General features: G+C 44.2%; 1 protein-coding gene across 1 annotated transcript in view; it reads right to left on the reverse strand.

Moving 5' to 3' along the window:
• Positions 1-11,389: 11,389 nt before the first annotated feature.
• The window catches only part of LOC126456898 (glutamate receptor ionotropic, delta-2-like), a 111,327-nt gene continuing 106,167 nt past the window's right edge, over positions 11,390-16,549 (reverse strand). Inside the window, exon 10 of the mRNA XM_050092792.1 lies at positions 11,390-11,459. Coding sequence (XP_049948749.1) covers positions 11,390-11,459 — 70 coding nt within the window. The remainder of the gene's footprint in view (positions 11,460-16,549) is intronic.

The following is a 16,549-nucleotide window of genomic DNA, read 5'->3' on the forward strand; positions in this document are numbered from 1 at the left end:
TTTCGTGCCTTAAAAGTCGAACGACGACGCTTAGCGCGTGTTTGGGAACCACTGAAATCCCGTCCCGAATGATGAAGACAGAGTTATGGAGAGCTTGTACATTCTTGGTGTGAGTGTCGATGAGAACTATATGTTCAAGATTGATGCAGGTAGTTTGAAAATTATATGTGATGTGCGTTCCCCTGGTAGGAGAGAGTCAGAAAAAAATCCTCTCTTTCGAGAGTGGTAGAAAAAATCTCGTTTGCACCTCGTGAACCAAAGTTTTTAAACAACTGTTTTACCGAAACTACACGGCCCATCAGTAAAGAAACAGCTCGGAATCTTATTTCTTACTGAAATGTAAGAATTACTCAGCAGCTGCCTTATATTCTTCGTTTAGACTCTCATAAGCTGTCTTGCCGTTCTCGCACGTTCTTCTTGTATGTTGTAGGCTTCTTTTGTGTGTTGTGCGACTATCACAACAGGGGCTTCCAGGTTGATTTGTTGGCAAGATTTTCCATGACATTTAGAAACATTGTCCACTTCTAGCAGTGTGAGGTTGTAGGTTCAGATGGCGCGTGTTGCCACAGAAAAACTTCTGAAAATGCGTCCTGAAATGTTTTCCACAACTCAGCTATATTGGCAGTGGCAGGAGAACAGCACATGCAGATGATGGCGAAAGCTCATAATGGTTTTAAAATTAACTTTTTAACAAAAACAGTTACTTTAAACAATTTGTTTATTTTTCGTCGTTAGCGGCGAACAAAATCTTGAAAATAACGTCAGTCATTAATCTATATTAAATAATGTGGGAGATATGGCGTACCGAAAAAAAAGACACCGTTCATAAATAATATATTTCATGTTCGAAAATGAACGCTTACCGAAAGACAGCGGGACTGAAACAGCTGGTATACAGGGCGTGTTGTATACAGTCTCCTTGCAAGAATCAGAGAAAGACTGGATGTGAATCATATTATCCCCTGTAGGGGTGTACATAACAATATACAGACGGTACCCCCACCACTTATACAGAATAGGTAAGAGATCGTTATGAATGTATTGTATGACCTGTTTTGGAAACAAAGAAGAACAGATATTCAGAGTGTGTTAAATAACGAACTAGATAAATAAATATTCAAGAATATAGTAAGCTTTATGATAATTTGACGTTTCTTTCTTGCAATCTTAACGGCAATGCCATTTTAATGGCCAGGAGTGTAGGAATGAGATGTCAGTTTCTATCTTTTGTTAACGTCGTTATCAAAGTTTCGCACTTATATCTCAAATTAATTAATTGCTTTTTTTTCAAGTGTTGTGAATCTCAAAGTGCTGTCTCTAATTAATTAATTATTTTTAGTAGTGCTGTAAATTGCTTCCTAGTTGCAAACTTGTGTGACCCATGTGTTAAACAACTCACACTGCACGCTACATGGGAACTAAAGTGTTGAGCATTACAGAAAAAATATTCATGAGATTTCTCGACTTTAGAGCGCGCTCCTCTTTATTACTTATCTCATTTGTTTCTGGAGTACCAACTGTCCACAATTTCTTACGGTGGGATACTTTCTCTTAACTTTAGTGGAGCATCACAAACAAGCAGAAGTTGTGTTCGACAAATTATAAGCAACATAAGAACGTCATTGTATTTTTGCAACGTATATTTGATACCATACCACAGCAATATTGATCGAACATTATACTACATGAACATTACTAATAATTATGTACTTATAAGCCTGTGCATGTATGTACGTAGAACTCAAACAGTATTGTTACCAGTCACCCAAAGTATAAAGCATTGCTAAGTGAATTCCTTTCATTTTTACCGATCACCCGAAGTACAGAGCGATGCTAAGTGAATTCCTTTCCGGTAACCATTGCGAATGAATGCTATGCATTGTACGGTAGTCGACCGACTGTTGCAGCTTGAGACATGCCGAAAGATTTGACGTTCACCCCGCGGGTCACCATTCGTCTTCTGTTCTTCCTGTCGTTTCCAAGTCGCAAGCTGTGCAGCACCCCTCTCTGTGTCGCGCGGCGGGTGAAGGACCTCCGGCAGGAAGAGCTGAAATGAACATCAGATCATTAAGCTGTAATGTGTTATTATCAAACATTGTCGGAAAAAAAAATTTGTACACTTGGTCAGACGACTTAGAGTTTGATATGATGACGGCATGTGCCACGTGGGGAATAATACACTCCTGGAAATGGATAAAAGAACACATTGACACCGGTGTGTCAGACCCACCATACTTGCTCCGGACACTGCGAGAGGGCTGTACAAGCAATGATCACACGCACGGCACAGCGGACACACCAGGAACCGCGGTGTTGGCCGTCGAATGGCGCTAGCTGCGCAGCATTTGTGCACCGCCGCCGTCAGTGTCAGCCAGTTTGCCGTGGCATACGGAGCTCCATCGCAGTCTTTAACACTGGTAGCATGCCGCGACAGCGTGGATGTGAACCGTATGTGCAGTTGACGGACTTTGAGCGAGGGCGTATAGTGGGCATGCGGGAGGCCGGGTGGACGTACCGCCGAATTGCTTAACACGTGGGGCGTGAGGTCTCCACAGTACATCGATGTTGTCGCCAGTGGTCGGCGGAAGGTGCACGTGCCCGTCGACCTGGGACCGGACCGCAGCGACGCACGGATGCACGCCAAGACCGTAGGATCCTACGCAGTGCCGTAGGGGACCGCACCGCCACTTCCCAGCAAATTAGGGACACTGTTGCTCCTGGGGTATCGGCGAGGACCATTCGCAACCGTCTCCATGAAGCTGGGCTACGGTCCCGCACACCGTTAGGCCGTCTTCCGCTCACGCCCCAACATCGTGCAGCCCGCCTCCAGTGGTGTCGCGACAGGCGTGAATGGAGGGACGAATGGAGACGTGTCGTCTTCAGCGATGAGAGTCGCTTCTGCCTTGGTGCCAATGATGGTCGTATGCGTGTTTGGCGCCGTGCAGGTGAGCGCCACAATCAGGACTGCATACGACCGAGGCACACAGGGCCAACACCCGGCATCATGGTGTGGGGAGCGATCACCTACACTGGCCGTACACCACTGGTGATCGTCGAGGGGACACTGAATAGTGCACGGTACATCCAAACCGTCATCGAACCCATCGTTCTACCATTCCTAGACCGGCAAGGGAACTTGCTGTTCCAACAGGACAATGCACGTCCGCATGTATCCCGTGCCACCCAACGTGCTCTAGAAGGTGTAAGTCAACTACCCTGGCCAGCAAGATCTCCGGATCTGTCCCCCATTGAGCATGTTTGGGACTGGATGAAGCGTCGTCTCACGCGGTCTGCACGTCCAGCACGAACGCTGGTCCAACTGAGGCGCCAGGTGGAAATGGCATGGCAAGCCGTTCCACAGGACTCCATCCAGCATCTCTACGATCGTCTCCATGGGAGAATAGCAGCCTGCATTGCTGCGAAAGGTGGATATACACTGTACTAGTGCCGCCATTGTGCATGCTCTGTTGCCTGTGTCTATGTGCCTGTGGTTCTGTCAGTGTGATCATGTGATGTATCTGACCCCAGGAATGTGTCAATAAAGTTTCCCCTTCCTGGGACAATGAATTCACGGTGTTCTTATTTCAATTTCCAGGAGTGTAGATGTACTGACAATGGTTTCAACGGCGTCCGCCAACGGATAGTACAGTAGCATAGCTACTAGACCGCCATCTATGTCTACCCATTAATAGGGAATGCTCACAACCAGAAGGCTCGGTGCAGTGCAAACGTTGGTGGCAAGCAGGCAATCATGCCGCGGAGATACCCAACCAAACGAATTTGAAAGGGGTCAGATTGTGGTGCAAGACAAGATGGATTTGCTGCGTCATTTGTGCAACGATCCTGGTATCAGTAGCCATTTGAACATTGTCCAAGCCGTAAACTAGCTTCTGGACAACCACGCATCACAGACGTCCACCTGGATCCTCGTATTGTACGGCCAGCAGTGGCAGATCTTACAGCTGCCACAGTTAGTTAGTGAGTTAGTTAGTTGGTTGCCTGCTCCGTTAATCATTGACACGGTACGGTAGCCGTTATGATGTGGAACATGTCAAGTGCACAAGAAACGCACGTATGAAACAAGATTAATATTTCCATTATTTACCCCATTCCCTTAAATGGCACAAAATGCATATACTAGATAGATTTCTTTATTCCTACTCAAGAATTCATCTATGGTATAGAAGGAGTTGTCAAGGAGGTATGATTCCAATTTATTTTTGAAGCTATTACTGCTGTCTGCCAGACATTTTATTTCATCTGGTAATTTGTTGAAAACTTTTATAGCAGCATATTTGACCCATTTCTGTGCCAAAGATAGGTTGAGTAAAGGATAGTGTAAGTCTTTCTTTTTACTGGTACTATAATCATGAATGTCACTGTTGTTTTTAAACTGGTCCGTGTTGCTGAGAACAAATTTAATCAATGAGTAAATGCACTGTGAGGCTGTTGCAAGAATTCCCAATCTTTTAAAAAGATGCCTACAAGATGTGCGACTATGAATCCCACACATTATTCGAAGTACTCGCTTTTGAGCAGTGAATACTTTTTGTCTAAATGTTGAATTACCCCAAAATATTATTCCGGATGACATCAGGGAGTGAAAGTCTGCAAAGTATTTTAGCTTACTGATTTCCATATCCTCAAAAATTGACAATTATTCTGATTACAAAAATTGATGAACCTAGTCGCTTTAGAAGATCCAAAACATGAATTTTGCATTTAAGATTCTAATCCATATGTACACCCAAAAACTTCGTATGCTCTACCCTGTCTTCTGACTTATGTTGATGTGTTATATTTATTGAAGGAACTGTACTTTTTGCAACAGAAAATTGGATATACTATGTTTTTTCAAAGTTTAGAGCCAGCCCATTTGCAGAAAACCAATTAATGACTTTTCCAAAGTCCTTATTTGTATCATTTTCAATTGGAGTTTCTTTTACTGGGTGTAAAGATAGTTCGCCTCCACGTGGTCCACCCCGGGTAACGCTAAATGAACTAAAACAACTGGCGGCAGACCGAGCGAAGAATTCCTGCCCCACATCACAGTGAAACAGAACGACAGACAAAGCGCTATGCAACATACATACAACGGTCCTCTCAGGGACCAACTGACTAAGGAACTCGGACCATGCATCGGAATCTGCCATTTCAACATTGAGGACAGAAGCAGAGCAAAATGTCGTATTGCAGAGAATTTTACACGATAACGACATTGACCTGGTAGCCATACAGGAAACTCATGCTGAAAATAGAGCCCAACTTGAAGCTAGAGGAAGGATACTCGGATATGATCTACTTGGAGCCATGTATGACAGACACTATGGCGTTGCGACATATGTGCGTGGAGAAATAGAGGACGCCTTTCTAAAAAAAAATGGTTCAAATCGCTCTGAGCACTATGCGACTTAACTTCTGAGGTCATCAGTCGCCTAGAACTTAGAACTAATTAAACCTAACTAACCTAAGGACATCACACACATACATGCCCGAGGCAGGATTCGAACCTGCGACCGTAGCGGTCGCTCGGTTCCAGACTGTAGCGTCTAAAACTGCATGGCCACTCCGGTCGGCACGCCTTTCTAGTTGAAGCCTCCATTGCAAATGATATCCATGAACTTGTCATCAAAATAGGAGAAGTTACACAGTAACTAACATCTATAAGCCTCCTGCTACTACATGGCCGGCTGAAGTGATAAATATCCACCCACACCCAAGCGTATACGTTGGGGGCTGTAATAGTCACCACGAAATGTGGAAATACAGTACCAATGATAGCAATGGATGCATGCTGATCGACTGGTCCGAGGAACAAAATACATATCTGGTCATTAATGCCAAGGACCGAGGGACATTCAGATCAGCCGCATGGAACTGCGACTATAACCCGGATCTGTGCTTTGTTTCGAGGGATACAAACGATAAACCACTGACAGCCTCTAGAAGGGTCCTGACGGACTTCCCTCATAGCCAGCACCGCCCTGTGCTTATTAATATCGGTGTATCCATCCGGATAATAAGGTCTTACCCTCGACCAAGGTGGAATTTTACAAAAGCTGACTGGACAAAATTCTCTGTACAACTTGATTATACCTTGAGCTGGATCCCTCCAACCAGCAAGAGCTATGAGAGGTTTGTGGGAACGGTCATTAGCTCTGCGAAAACAGCGATCCCAAGAGGGTACCACAAAAAATACATTCCCTGTTTGACTTGGATATGCAATGACCTGTACGCGGAGTTCCTCAAGAACGGGGACCGGGAAATAGCGGATGAACTTTTGCATAACATCGACTTTATTAGACGGCAAAAATGGGAGAATACTGCTGAAAATCTAGACTTTTCCAAGTTAAGCCGACAAGCCTGGTCCCTAATGCGTAAACTTGGAGGCGCAAATCCACCTGAACATAGAAAGGACGAAATATCTCCCAACAAGGTTGCATCCCGCATAGTTTCTGCGTCTAGAGCCCCACGAGATAGAAAGCACACAACAAAAGTGAAGAAGGACTTAAAAACATTAAAAAGGACCCGTGCAATGGACTAAGAACATTCATAAGATATTCGTATCGAGGAGGTTACCAGTGCCCTGAAGAAGGTTTAACCAGGCAAAGCTCCGGGTTTCGATGGTATCCCCCCTGAGTTCCTCATACATGTCGGAGCCTACACAAAAAAATGGATGGCTAAGTTCAAAAATGGCTCTGAGCACTATGGGACTCAACTTCTGAGGTCATCAGTCCCCTAGAACTTAGAACTACTTAAACCTAACTAACCTACAAGGCTCTGTCCTTGAGCTCCTTCTTTTCAGCCTTTACATCGCTGACATGCCTGCAACCAGATCGCGCAAATTTGGTTATGCTGACGACTGGGCTCTGGAAACAGCCCACAGAAACATAGAAACTGCCGAAGATATCCTTACGAGTGATCTAGGGATTCTCAGTGAGTACACACATCCATGCCCGAGGCAGGATTCGAACCTGCGACCGTAGCGGTCTCGCGGCTCCAGACTGTAGCGCCTGGAACCGCACGGCCACTCCGGCCGGTGGCTGGCTATGTTCTTTACGGACATTTTCTAAATGGGTAACATTCCTACCCCACTTAAACGAGCAAAGATCATCGCAGTCCTGAAACCTGATAAACCAGGCGATAGACCAGAGAGTTACCGCCCCATTGCCCTTCTCAGTATGGTCTATAAATTACTAGAAAGACTGCTCCTCAACAGAATAGGTCAAACTATACTCAATAAATCCCTATCCAACAAGCGGGATTCCGTCCCTATCGCTGCTGTACAGATCAAGTCCTATCACTGACAACATATATAGAGGGGGGGGGGGGTTGCAGAAGAAACATAAAGTAGCTGCAGCATTCATAGACCTAACAGCAGCCTATGATACAGTTTGGAAACAGGGACTCATGTACAAATTAATCTGTGCCGTCCCCTGAAAGAAGATAACCAACCTCACTGACGATATGTTGTCAAATAGAACCTTCCAAGTAATAGTGGGGAATGAGAGAGATAAACAGATGAAACTCAATAATGGACTCCCACAAGGCTCTGTCCTTGAGCCCCTTCTTTTCAGCCTTTACATCGCTGACATGCCTGCAACCAGATCGCGCAAATTTGGTTATGCTGACGACTGGGCTCTGGAAACAGCCCACAGAAACATAGAAACTGCCGAAGATATCCTTACGAGTGATCTAGGGGTTCTCAGTGAGTACTTCAGAAAATGGAGGCTACAACCTAGTAGTACAAAGTCGGAAGAATCTGCCTTCCATTTGAACAACAAAATGGCCACCAGAGAACTACATGTATATCTAGACGGGAAAATACTAAATCACAACAAACACCCAAAGTACCTTGGGGTTACCCTAGATAGGACACTAACATTCAAAGAGCACCTGACGAAAACTGCAGCGAAACTTAAAACACGCAACAACATGTTGCAGAAGCTCTGTGGCACCACTTGGAGCTCGACAGCATCTACCTTAAGAACATCCGCACTTGGCTTGGTGTATCCAGTGGCTGAATACTGTGCCCCAGTGTGGCTCAACAGCAAACACACACACATGGCAGATAGCCAACTTAATGCAACAATGCGTATTATATCAGGCACAATCAGGCCAACTCCTACAGTGTGGCTGCCCGTTCTATCACAGCCCCTCCTAACCTGCGCCGTGAACACGCTCTGGTTAGAGAATTTCAAAAAATCATGACCAACCCTCAATTACAAATCCATGAAGATACTGACGACATCTAAGGAAACCGACTCGGGTCTAGGCATCCTCCACTAAAGACCGCACAGGCGCTGCACCAAACCAACTTTAAAATAAATGACCGACGGAAAGAGGAATGGGAGAGCAGAACAGCAGTAAACTGCCACAGTATGCCATGCATCCTTAGTAAACCAAAAGGATTTGATTGCCCTCGCAAAGTTTGGTCAATTCTTAATCGCATCAGAACCAACTGTGGGAGATGCGCCGACTCCTTACACATATGGAGTAAACTTCCTTCGGCCGCTTGCGACTGTGGCGCTGAGAGACAGACGGTCAAACACATCGTGCAGGAATGCCCACTATTGGCATATTAGGGTGACCCACAGGATTTCCTAATGGCGACCCAAGAGGCAATCGACTATATATTATCTAAGCTGGACGTTTGTTTATGATTGCCCTTCTGTGAGTGTAAATTTACAATTGGTGGTGTCCTTATGTACAAATTGTTATTTATTGCTCTGTTTATACATATGTGATTCTTTCTTTCTTTTTTTTTAATCGTGTTGTTTCCGTAATTTTTACTGTGACGTTATGAGCAATACGCTAAATAGATAAATAAATTTTACTGGATTAATAATGATGCTTGTATCATCAGAAAACAGTGTCAGATCAGCTTACTGTTTCATATAGGAAGGGAGGTCGTTCACATATATCAAGAACAGAAGGAGACCCATGATTGAACCCTGTGGAACACCTATTGTAATTTCACCCCAGTTAGATGAAGTGGCAAACTTATTAAATCACTTGATCCATGTAAGGGAACATTTTGCTTCCTGTTCCGTAGGTATGACTTAAACCACTCATATGCTATTCCATTTATACCACAGAATTGTAATTTCTGTAACATAGTGTCATAGTTCACTCAATCACATGCTTTGGACAAGTTACAGAAAATTCCTATTGGTGACATTTTACTATTTAAAGACTCTATTATGTGAACAGATAAGTGGGCTTGTGAGCTGAGACGTGTCAAAAAAATTTTCAAATGTGTGTGAAGTCTTATGGGACTTAACTGCTAAGGTCATCAGTCCCTAAGCTTACACACTATTTAACCTAAATTATCCTAAAGACAAACACACACACCCATGCCCGAGGGAGGACTCGAACCTACGCCGGGACCAGCCGCACAGTCCATGACTGCAGCGCCTAGACCGTTCGGCTAACCCCGCATGGCTGAGACGTATCAACACGAACTGTTGTGAACCCGTTATTAGCAGTGGGTTTACGGGCATAAACACCTATAGCCCGTTTTCCACTCACGCAACAGCATCGACGTGGCTGGCTCGACTGGTGCCTTGAGAGGGTCACCTGGAAGATGGAATGATGTGCCGTGATCTTCAGTGATGCAAGCAGATTCTGCCTGCACACAGGTCGTTTGCGCATATGACGCAGACCTGGTGGATTCGCCCAAGATACTCTGGCACCACCTGTGGCCTTATTGTCTGGGTGCGATAGGCTACAACTCTCGTTCATCTTTGGTGTTTCTGGATTGGACGGTAACCAGCGCACGGTAGATGCTGAATGTTGTTAGACCCGTTCTTTTGCTGTTCACACAACAGGAAGGCGATGTGTTACTCCAATAGCATAAAGCTCACCTACACACTGCTCGTGAAACTGAATGTGCCCTGCAAGACTTGGAGCAACTTCCCTGGCTAGCGCAATCTCCAGACTTGTACCTAGCTGAGCACGTGTAGGAGATGCTAGGAGAGACGGTACTCGTCTGGCTTGTCAACCAACAACTCTTACAAGACTAGTGAACAGATGAGCAGGTGTGGCATAACGAATCCCAGCCAGCCATCCATCTATACGTTCGACTGGACGCCGGAGTCAGCACCTGCATTCCGCCTGTGAAACTACACCACGAACTAACATCGGCGTTTTAGCACGGGTCGTTACCTGTTACCTCTGAACCGTTTTTCCTATTAATCTGTAGATGCCTTCATTTCATGTACTCTATATGCATTGTGCAACAATAAATATTGAGTGAACTGGAGCCTGTAATAGGATGTACTAATTTTTTCCAGCAGAATAATTTTTCAGCAAAAGTATTTAGTGTTTAAAAAAATTCATCCTCTATTAATATGGAAGGTAGTTTCGATCAACAGTAAACAAATATGTCTAATGTTTTATGTCAGGAACAAATAGACATTTCGAAAAACTGGCTATCCAGTCCTGAGATACCCATCTCTTTTAGCACTTCCAGGGCTGGCAAGTACTACATATTCCAGGGATGGATTATTCTGCACAGATCATGATCTGTAATGCCACCTCATCTTTAAATTAAATTTGTAAATTTTGAATAGACGAATTTGGCTATGTTCAGTTTTTCGCTACTTGAATACTTACTGTACCTAAAATTGTCTATGCAAGAATTTTGCGTTTAGTTACTGCTAATAGCTTTGAAACTTATCTTAAATTTACATCATTATATGTTAATATTCATATTGTATTTATGTTTCATGTTAAATATTAGCTTCATATATAATCTTATATAGAGAATATAGTGAAATCTGTTCAACTTCAGGACACATGTACAGCCATGCATTCTGGAATTGCATGATACAGAACCTAGTTTTAGTTGATACCATGTATTCTAGAAATTTCTCTGTCTATTTTTATTTTATTTATTTTCTTTTATATTTTGTATTATTGTATTGCTTTTATAAATTATGCTGAATTCAAACATCACTTACTGAATTATATATTGGACCAACACGCAGACCAAAATCCAGGGCAGAAACAGCCTCGTGGCAGGAGCGTGCAATGGAATGGGTGCTTGCCAAGCTAATCTAACTTGTGAGAAGCCATGATGGCTAAGAGACCTACATGCTGCCTGGCTTGTTACTTGTCTTAAGTATCACACAGCCCAACTTAGTAACCCAGGTGGTGGGCTACTCTGTAGTGTTTAAATGAAAAAAAAGTTCGATCTCATTCACTCTCTGATATTGTGCTCATTGACGTCGATGATGTTTGATGATTCTTTCTGTCAATTTACTCTTTGACGAGCCCTCAATGTTTGCGGAACTCCAACATTTACATTTCACAATACAGATGTGTCTGCATGTCACGTATCTGAAAAAGCACTCCAATACACTTGGCACATGTTTTTACACATCCCTCAAGATCTCAGTAATTTGAAGTACTCTTCCTTAGAGCTATATGTATGACAAACTTTTTTATTGTAATTCCTGGAAAAAAAACAGAACAAGCGCTTTTCATGAAAAGTGCACTCTAATAATGCGCTACATTTTTTCAAACTTTTGTTCTACACCTTTGCTGTTCAGGCAAGTCATAGAAACATTCTCACCGCTTGTATTCTAATTTTATTCAACCTGTTTCTCCAAGTCGAGGTCGCCCTGTCGTATCACTCTCTCTAGATGTCTGCCACTCTTGACTTTCATCTGAAGCAAGAGTGTCAATCTCAAAAACTGACATCGGCCAGATGACCATCTTCTCTGTTTTGGGAGAAGACTTACATGTACTAATTACTTTCAAAATTGACCCATAGTGAATGTCTGAAATTCTGTATCTAACACATTTATACCCTTCCATAATTGGAAATAGATGCACGCATCTTCCAAACATGGAAACTAATTTCATCGCATCTTCCAAACAAGGAACCTAATTTCAGATGCAAATTTTCGTTTATTCTCTAACGGGGTACGCAAATATTTGCAAAATGAGGTATTCAAATTCCACTAGATTTTGTCTTCAGATGTGAATCACCCTGGATCTCAGTTACATACATTTGCATTTGATAGGGTGCAGATTCTTCATTTATTACATAAATCCAAGAGAACAATGAAAACTTCTTTTCCAATAATTTGAGATCTGCAAACTCATTTGTGACGCTCAGGACTTTTTCTACAAATGTTTTGTGTCATGTTTATCCACTATAGATAAATCCGTTCATGTTTCCTGTCTCGCCGGCCGGGAGTTGGACAGCCTTGGTCTGAGCTATTATGCACTGAGGTGGTAAAAGTCATGGATAGCGATGTGCACATATACAGATGGCAGTAGTATCGCGTTGACAAGGTATACAAGGCCAGTGCCCTAAAGGAACAGTCATTTGTACTTAGCTGATTCATGTGAAAATATTTCCAACGTGACTATGGCCATACGACTGTAATTAACTAACTTTGAACGCGGAATGATAATTGGTGATGAAGGCAAGGGATATTCCACTTCGCAAATCGTTAGGGAATTCAATATTACGAGACCCACAGTGTCAAGAGTGTACTGAGAATACCAAATTTCAGGCATTACCTCTCACCACCGACAACGCAGTGGCCGACGGCCTTCACTTTACGACCGAAAGCAGCGGCGTTTGCGTAGAGTTGTCAATGCTAACATACAAGCGACACTGCTTGAAATAACAGCAGAAAACAATGTGGGACGTACGATGAGTGTATCTATATTAGAACGGTGGAGCGCAATTTAGCGTTAATGAGCTATGACAGCAGACGATCGACGGGAGTACCCCTGAAACAGCACGACATCGCTGACAGCACCTCCCTTGGGCTCCTGTCTACATCGGTTGGACCCTTGACGCCCGGTCAGACGAGTCCCGATTTCAGTTGTTACGAGCTAATGGTACGATTCGAGTGTGGCGCAGACCCCACGAAGCCATGGATCCAAGGTGACAACAAGGCACTGCGTGAGCTGGTGGTGGTTCCGTAATAGTATGCTTTGTGTTAACATAGAATGGACTGTGTGGAATGGGCTGAGTCGTCTGGTCTACTGAAGCGATCCTTGACCATGTGCAGCCATTCATGATGTTCCCATACAACGATGGAAGTTTTATGGATGACAATGCGTCATGTTACTGGGCCACTATTAGTGTCTGGTTTGAGGAACCTCCTGAACAATTACCGCGAATTATTTGGCTTCCCAGATCGCCCGACATGAATCCCATCCGACTTTTATGGGACATAAAAGTCAGTTCGTGAAAAGATCCTGTACTGGCATCACTTTTGCAATTATGTATGGGTATAGAGGCAGCACGGCTCAATATTTCTGTAGGGAACTTCCAACGGCTTTTGAATCCATGTCACGTCGAGTTGCTGCATTACGCCGGCGGGTAAAAGGAGGTACGACACGAAATTAGGAGTTATCCCATGAGTTTTGTCACCTCAATGTAGCGTTGCTGTGTTGTGAGAACGATACAGTGCCAAACATTCACAGGAGATGGAAGGAGGTGTGTCGACGTGACGCGGTGGTAAAGCGGGTACGCCGATACTCAGGACCTCCCGCACCGCAGCAAACCGAACCCTGCAGAGCCCCCCTGTCAATGTGTGGTTCATACACGTTGTAATTCTGTCTGACAGATGCATAAACGTGAATGAACTGTCAGTCCGGGTGGGTGCTGGAGCAGCGAGTGTGTTCAGAATACTGATACAGCTGAAGAAGCTTTGCACCAGGTGGGTTCCCAGAATTCTGATGGATGCCCACAAAGAAACGCGGAAGACGTCCGGCCATGTGTCAACGAGAAAACCACCACCGAGACCACAATGACAACAATGAAATGCACATCTACCAGACCTGATTTGCCAGCTTGCGTACCGCAGTTTCGGTAAACTGAAAGAATCGCTTCACGGGAGGATATTTGATGATGATGACTCCCTTGTGAACGCTCTAACACGCAGTCGTACTTGTACCGAGCAGGTATACCGGCCTTAGATCCACGGTAGCGGAAGGCAGTTAAAAGGGACGGAGATCACGTGAAAAACTGACGTACTGTAAAACATTTTGCACTTCCTTTGTTGTGATCCTAGTAAAGTGAGTGCAACAGTATCATTGTGATCAAATGTAATATTTCTGTAGCCCAATTATCTTTAAGAGACCGGCCACCGTACTGAAAACTAATCTGTGTGAGTGGAAATTAAACCTTTTTGTTTTAATTCTGTTCAGTACTACGTGTTCCAGAAATGGGCTGTACGTTGCACCAGACGCAAGGTAGCATTTATTTCACGTAACATAAGACGCCAGCTTAACCCAAAAGACTCATCCAGAAGTTAGAAAATCATCTCTTTTAAGACGATTCGAATTAGACAAAGGAATGTACAATTAGTAGCTGGAAACCTGATGCATGCTACCTTAATGAGAAGAGCTAAAATCTGTATTGCTGTTAGAAGCTGACTAAAGGAGAAAAGTGTGTTTATAATGTCGTTTTCAAACTTCCATATCACCACCATCACCACTACCAATACCACCACTTCCTTTTGCCATTCCCTTCTGCATGAAAGTCTCTTCCAGAATTTTTCATATATTCCGATCTTCACCTTTGATGTCACGTTCGACGTTGTTTCTGGGTGCAGTACGCGTTCCCATCTCTCGCCATATGAGGGTATGTCTAGCATAGTCGAACATGATCGTTTTCGTGGCCAAAGGGGTTACGATGTGGGGAGGCATAATGTTGCATGGATTTTTTGTTTTTTATTTTTGTATCTGCTTTGACGTGGTCGCGCCACGATTTCTCTCCTATGCCATGCTTTTCTCCTCAGAGTAGCACGTCCTAAATTATTTGCTGGATGTATTCCAAACTATGCCTTCCGTTACACTTTTGCCCTCTACAGCTCCCTCTAGTACCATGGTGGTCACTACCTGTTGTTTTAATAGATGTCCTATTATCCTGTCCCTCCTTCTTTTCAATGTTTTCCATACATCCCTTTTTTCGCCGGTTCTGCGGAGAACCTCCTCATTCATTACATTATCACTCACCCTAATTTTCAATATTCGTCTTTAGCACCACATTTCAAATCCTTCGACTCTTTTCTGTTTCGATTTTCCCGTAGCCCATGTTTCACTACCACATAATGCTGTGCTCCACTGTACATTCTCTTACACTTCTTCCTCAAATTAACGCCTGTGTTTGATACTATAGTGAAGCGCCAAAGAAACTGGTATCGGCATGCGCATTCAAACACAGAGATATGCAAACAAATAGAATACAGTGCTGCGGTCGGCAACGGCTATGTAAAACAACAAGTCGGCAACGTCTATGTAAGACAACAAGTATCTGGTGCAGTTGTTACATCGGTTACTGCTGCTACAATGGTAGGTTATCAGGATTTAAGTGATTTTTAATGTGGTGTTATTGTCGGCGCACGAGCGATGGGAAACAGCATCTCTGAGGTAGTGATGAAGTGGGGATTTCCTGTGCGACGATTTCACGAGTGTACCGTGAATATCAGGAATCCGGTAAAACACCAAATCTCCGACATCTCTACGGGCGGAAAAAGATGCTCCAAGAACGGGACCAACGACGACTGAAGAGAATCGTTCAACGTGACAGAAGTGCAACCTTTCCGCAAATTGCTGCAGATTCAGTGCTGAGCCATGAGCAAGTGTCAGCGTGCGAACCATTCAGCGAAACATCATCGATATGGGTTCTCGGAGGCTCAGTAATGATGTCGGGCGTGTGCAGTTGAAGTGATATGGGACCCCTGATACATCTAGATATGACTCTGAGAGGTGACACATACGTAAGCATCCTGTCTGATCACCTTCCTCCATTCATGTCCATTATGCATTCCGACGGACTTGGGCAATTCCAGCAGGACAATGCGACACCTCACACGTCCAGAACTGCTACAGAGTGCCTCCAGGAACACTCTTCTGAGTTTAATCACTTCCGCTGGCCACCAAACTCCCCAGAAATGAACGTTATTGAGGATATCTGGAATGCCTAGCAATGTGCTATGCTACACCCCCTCTTACGGATTTATGGACAGCCCTGCAGGATTCATGGCGTCAGTTCCCTCCAGCACTATTTCAGAGTCCATGCCAAGTCGTGTTGCGACGCTTCTGCGTGCTCGCGGGGGCTCTATACGTTATTAGGCAGGCGTACCAGTGTCTTTGGCTCTTCAGTGTAGTGGACGTCTCTTGGTAAATGGTACTCTGCATTTCATGCCCTCCTCGCTCCGTCCATCATGATTTGCTGTCTAGGTAGCAGAATTCCTGAACATCGTCCACTTCGTGATCCACAATTCAGATGTTAAGTTTCTCGCTGTTCTCATCTCTGCCACTTCTCATTACTTTCGTCTGCCTTCGATTTACTCACAATCCATACGCTGTCCATGGCCCCACTGATCTCCAAATCTCTGAACACGATACACTCACCGGTCAACATTATTGTGTTCCTCGTATCAGTCATTCAGCCCTGAGTTCATTTTTAAGACTGACGATTCGCGACTGTATCGAACTGAGCAGATGTAGGAGCTCTTGTAATGAGAGAATATTCGGCGAACGGACTGGACTGTCTGTTCCTCCAACTTCA

This window comes from Schistocerca serialis, chromosome 1 (genome assembly GCF_023864345.2).
Source record: "Schistocerca serialis cubense isolate TAMUIC-IGC-003099 chromosome 1, iqSchSeri2.2, whole genome shotgun sequence".
In the NCBI taxonomy this organism is placed as follows: Eukaryota; Metazoa; Arthropoda; class Insecta; order Orthoptera; family Acrididae; genus Schistocerca; species Schistocerca serialis.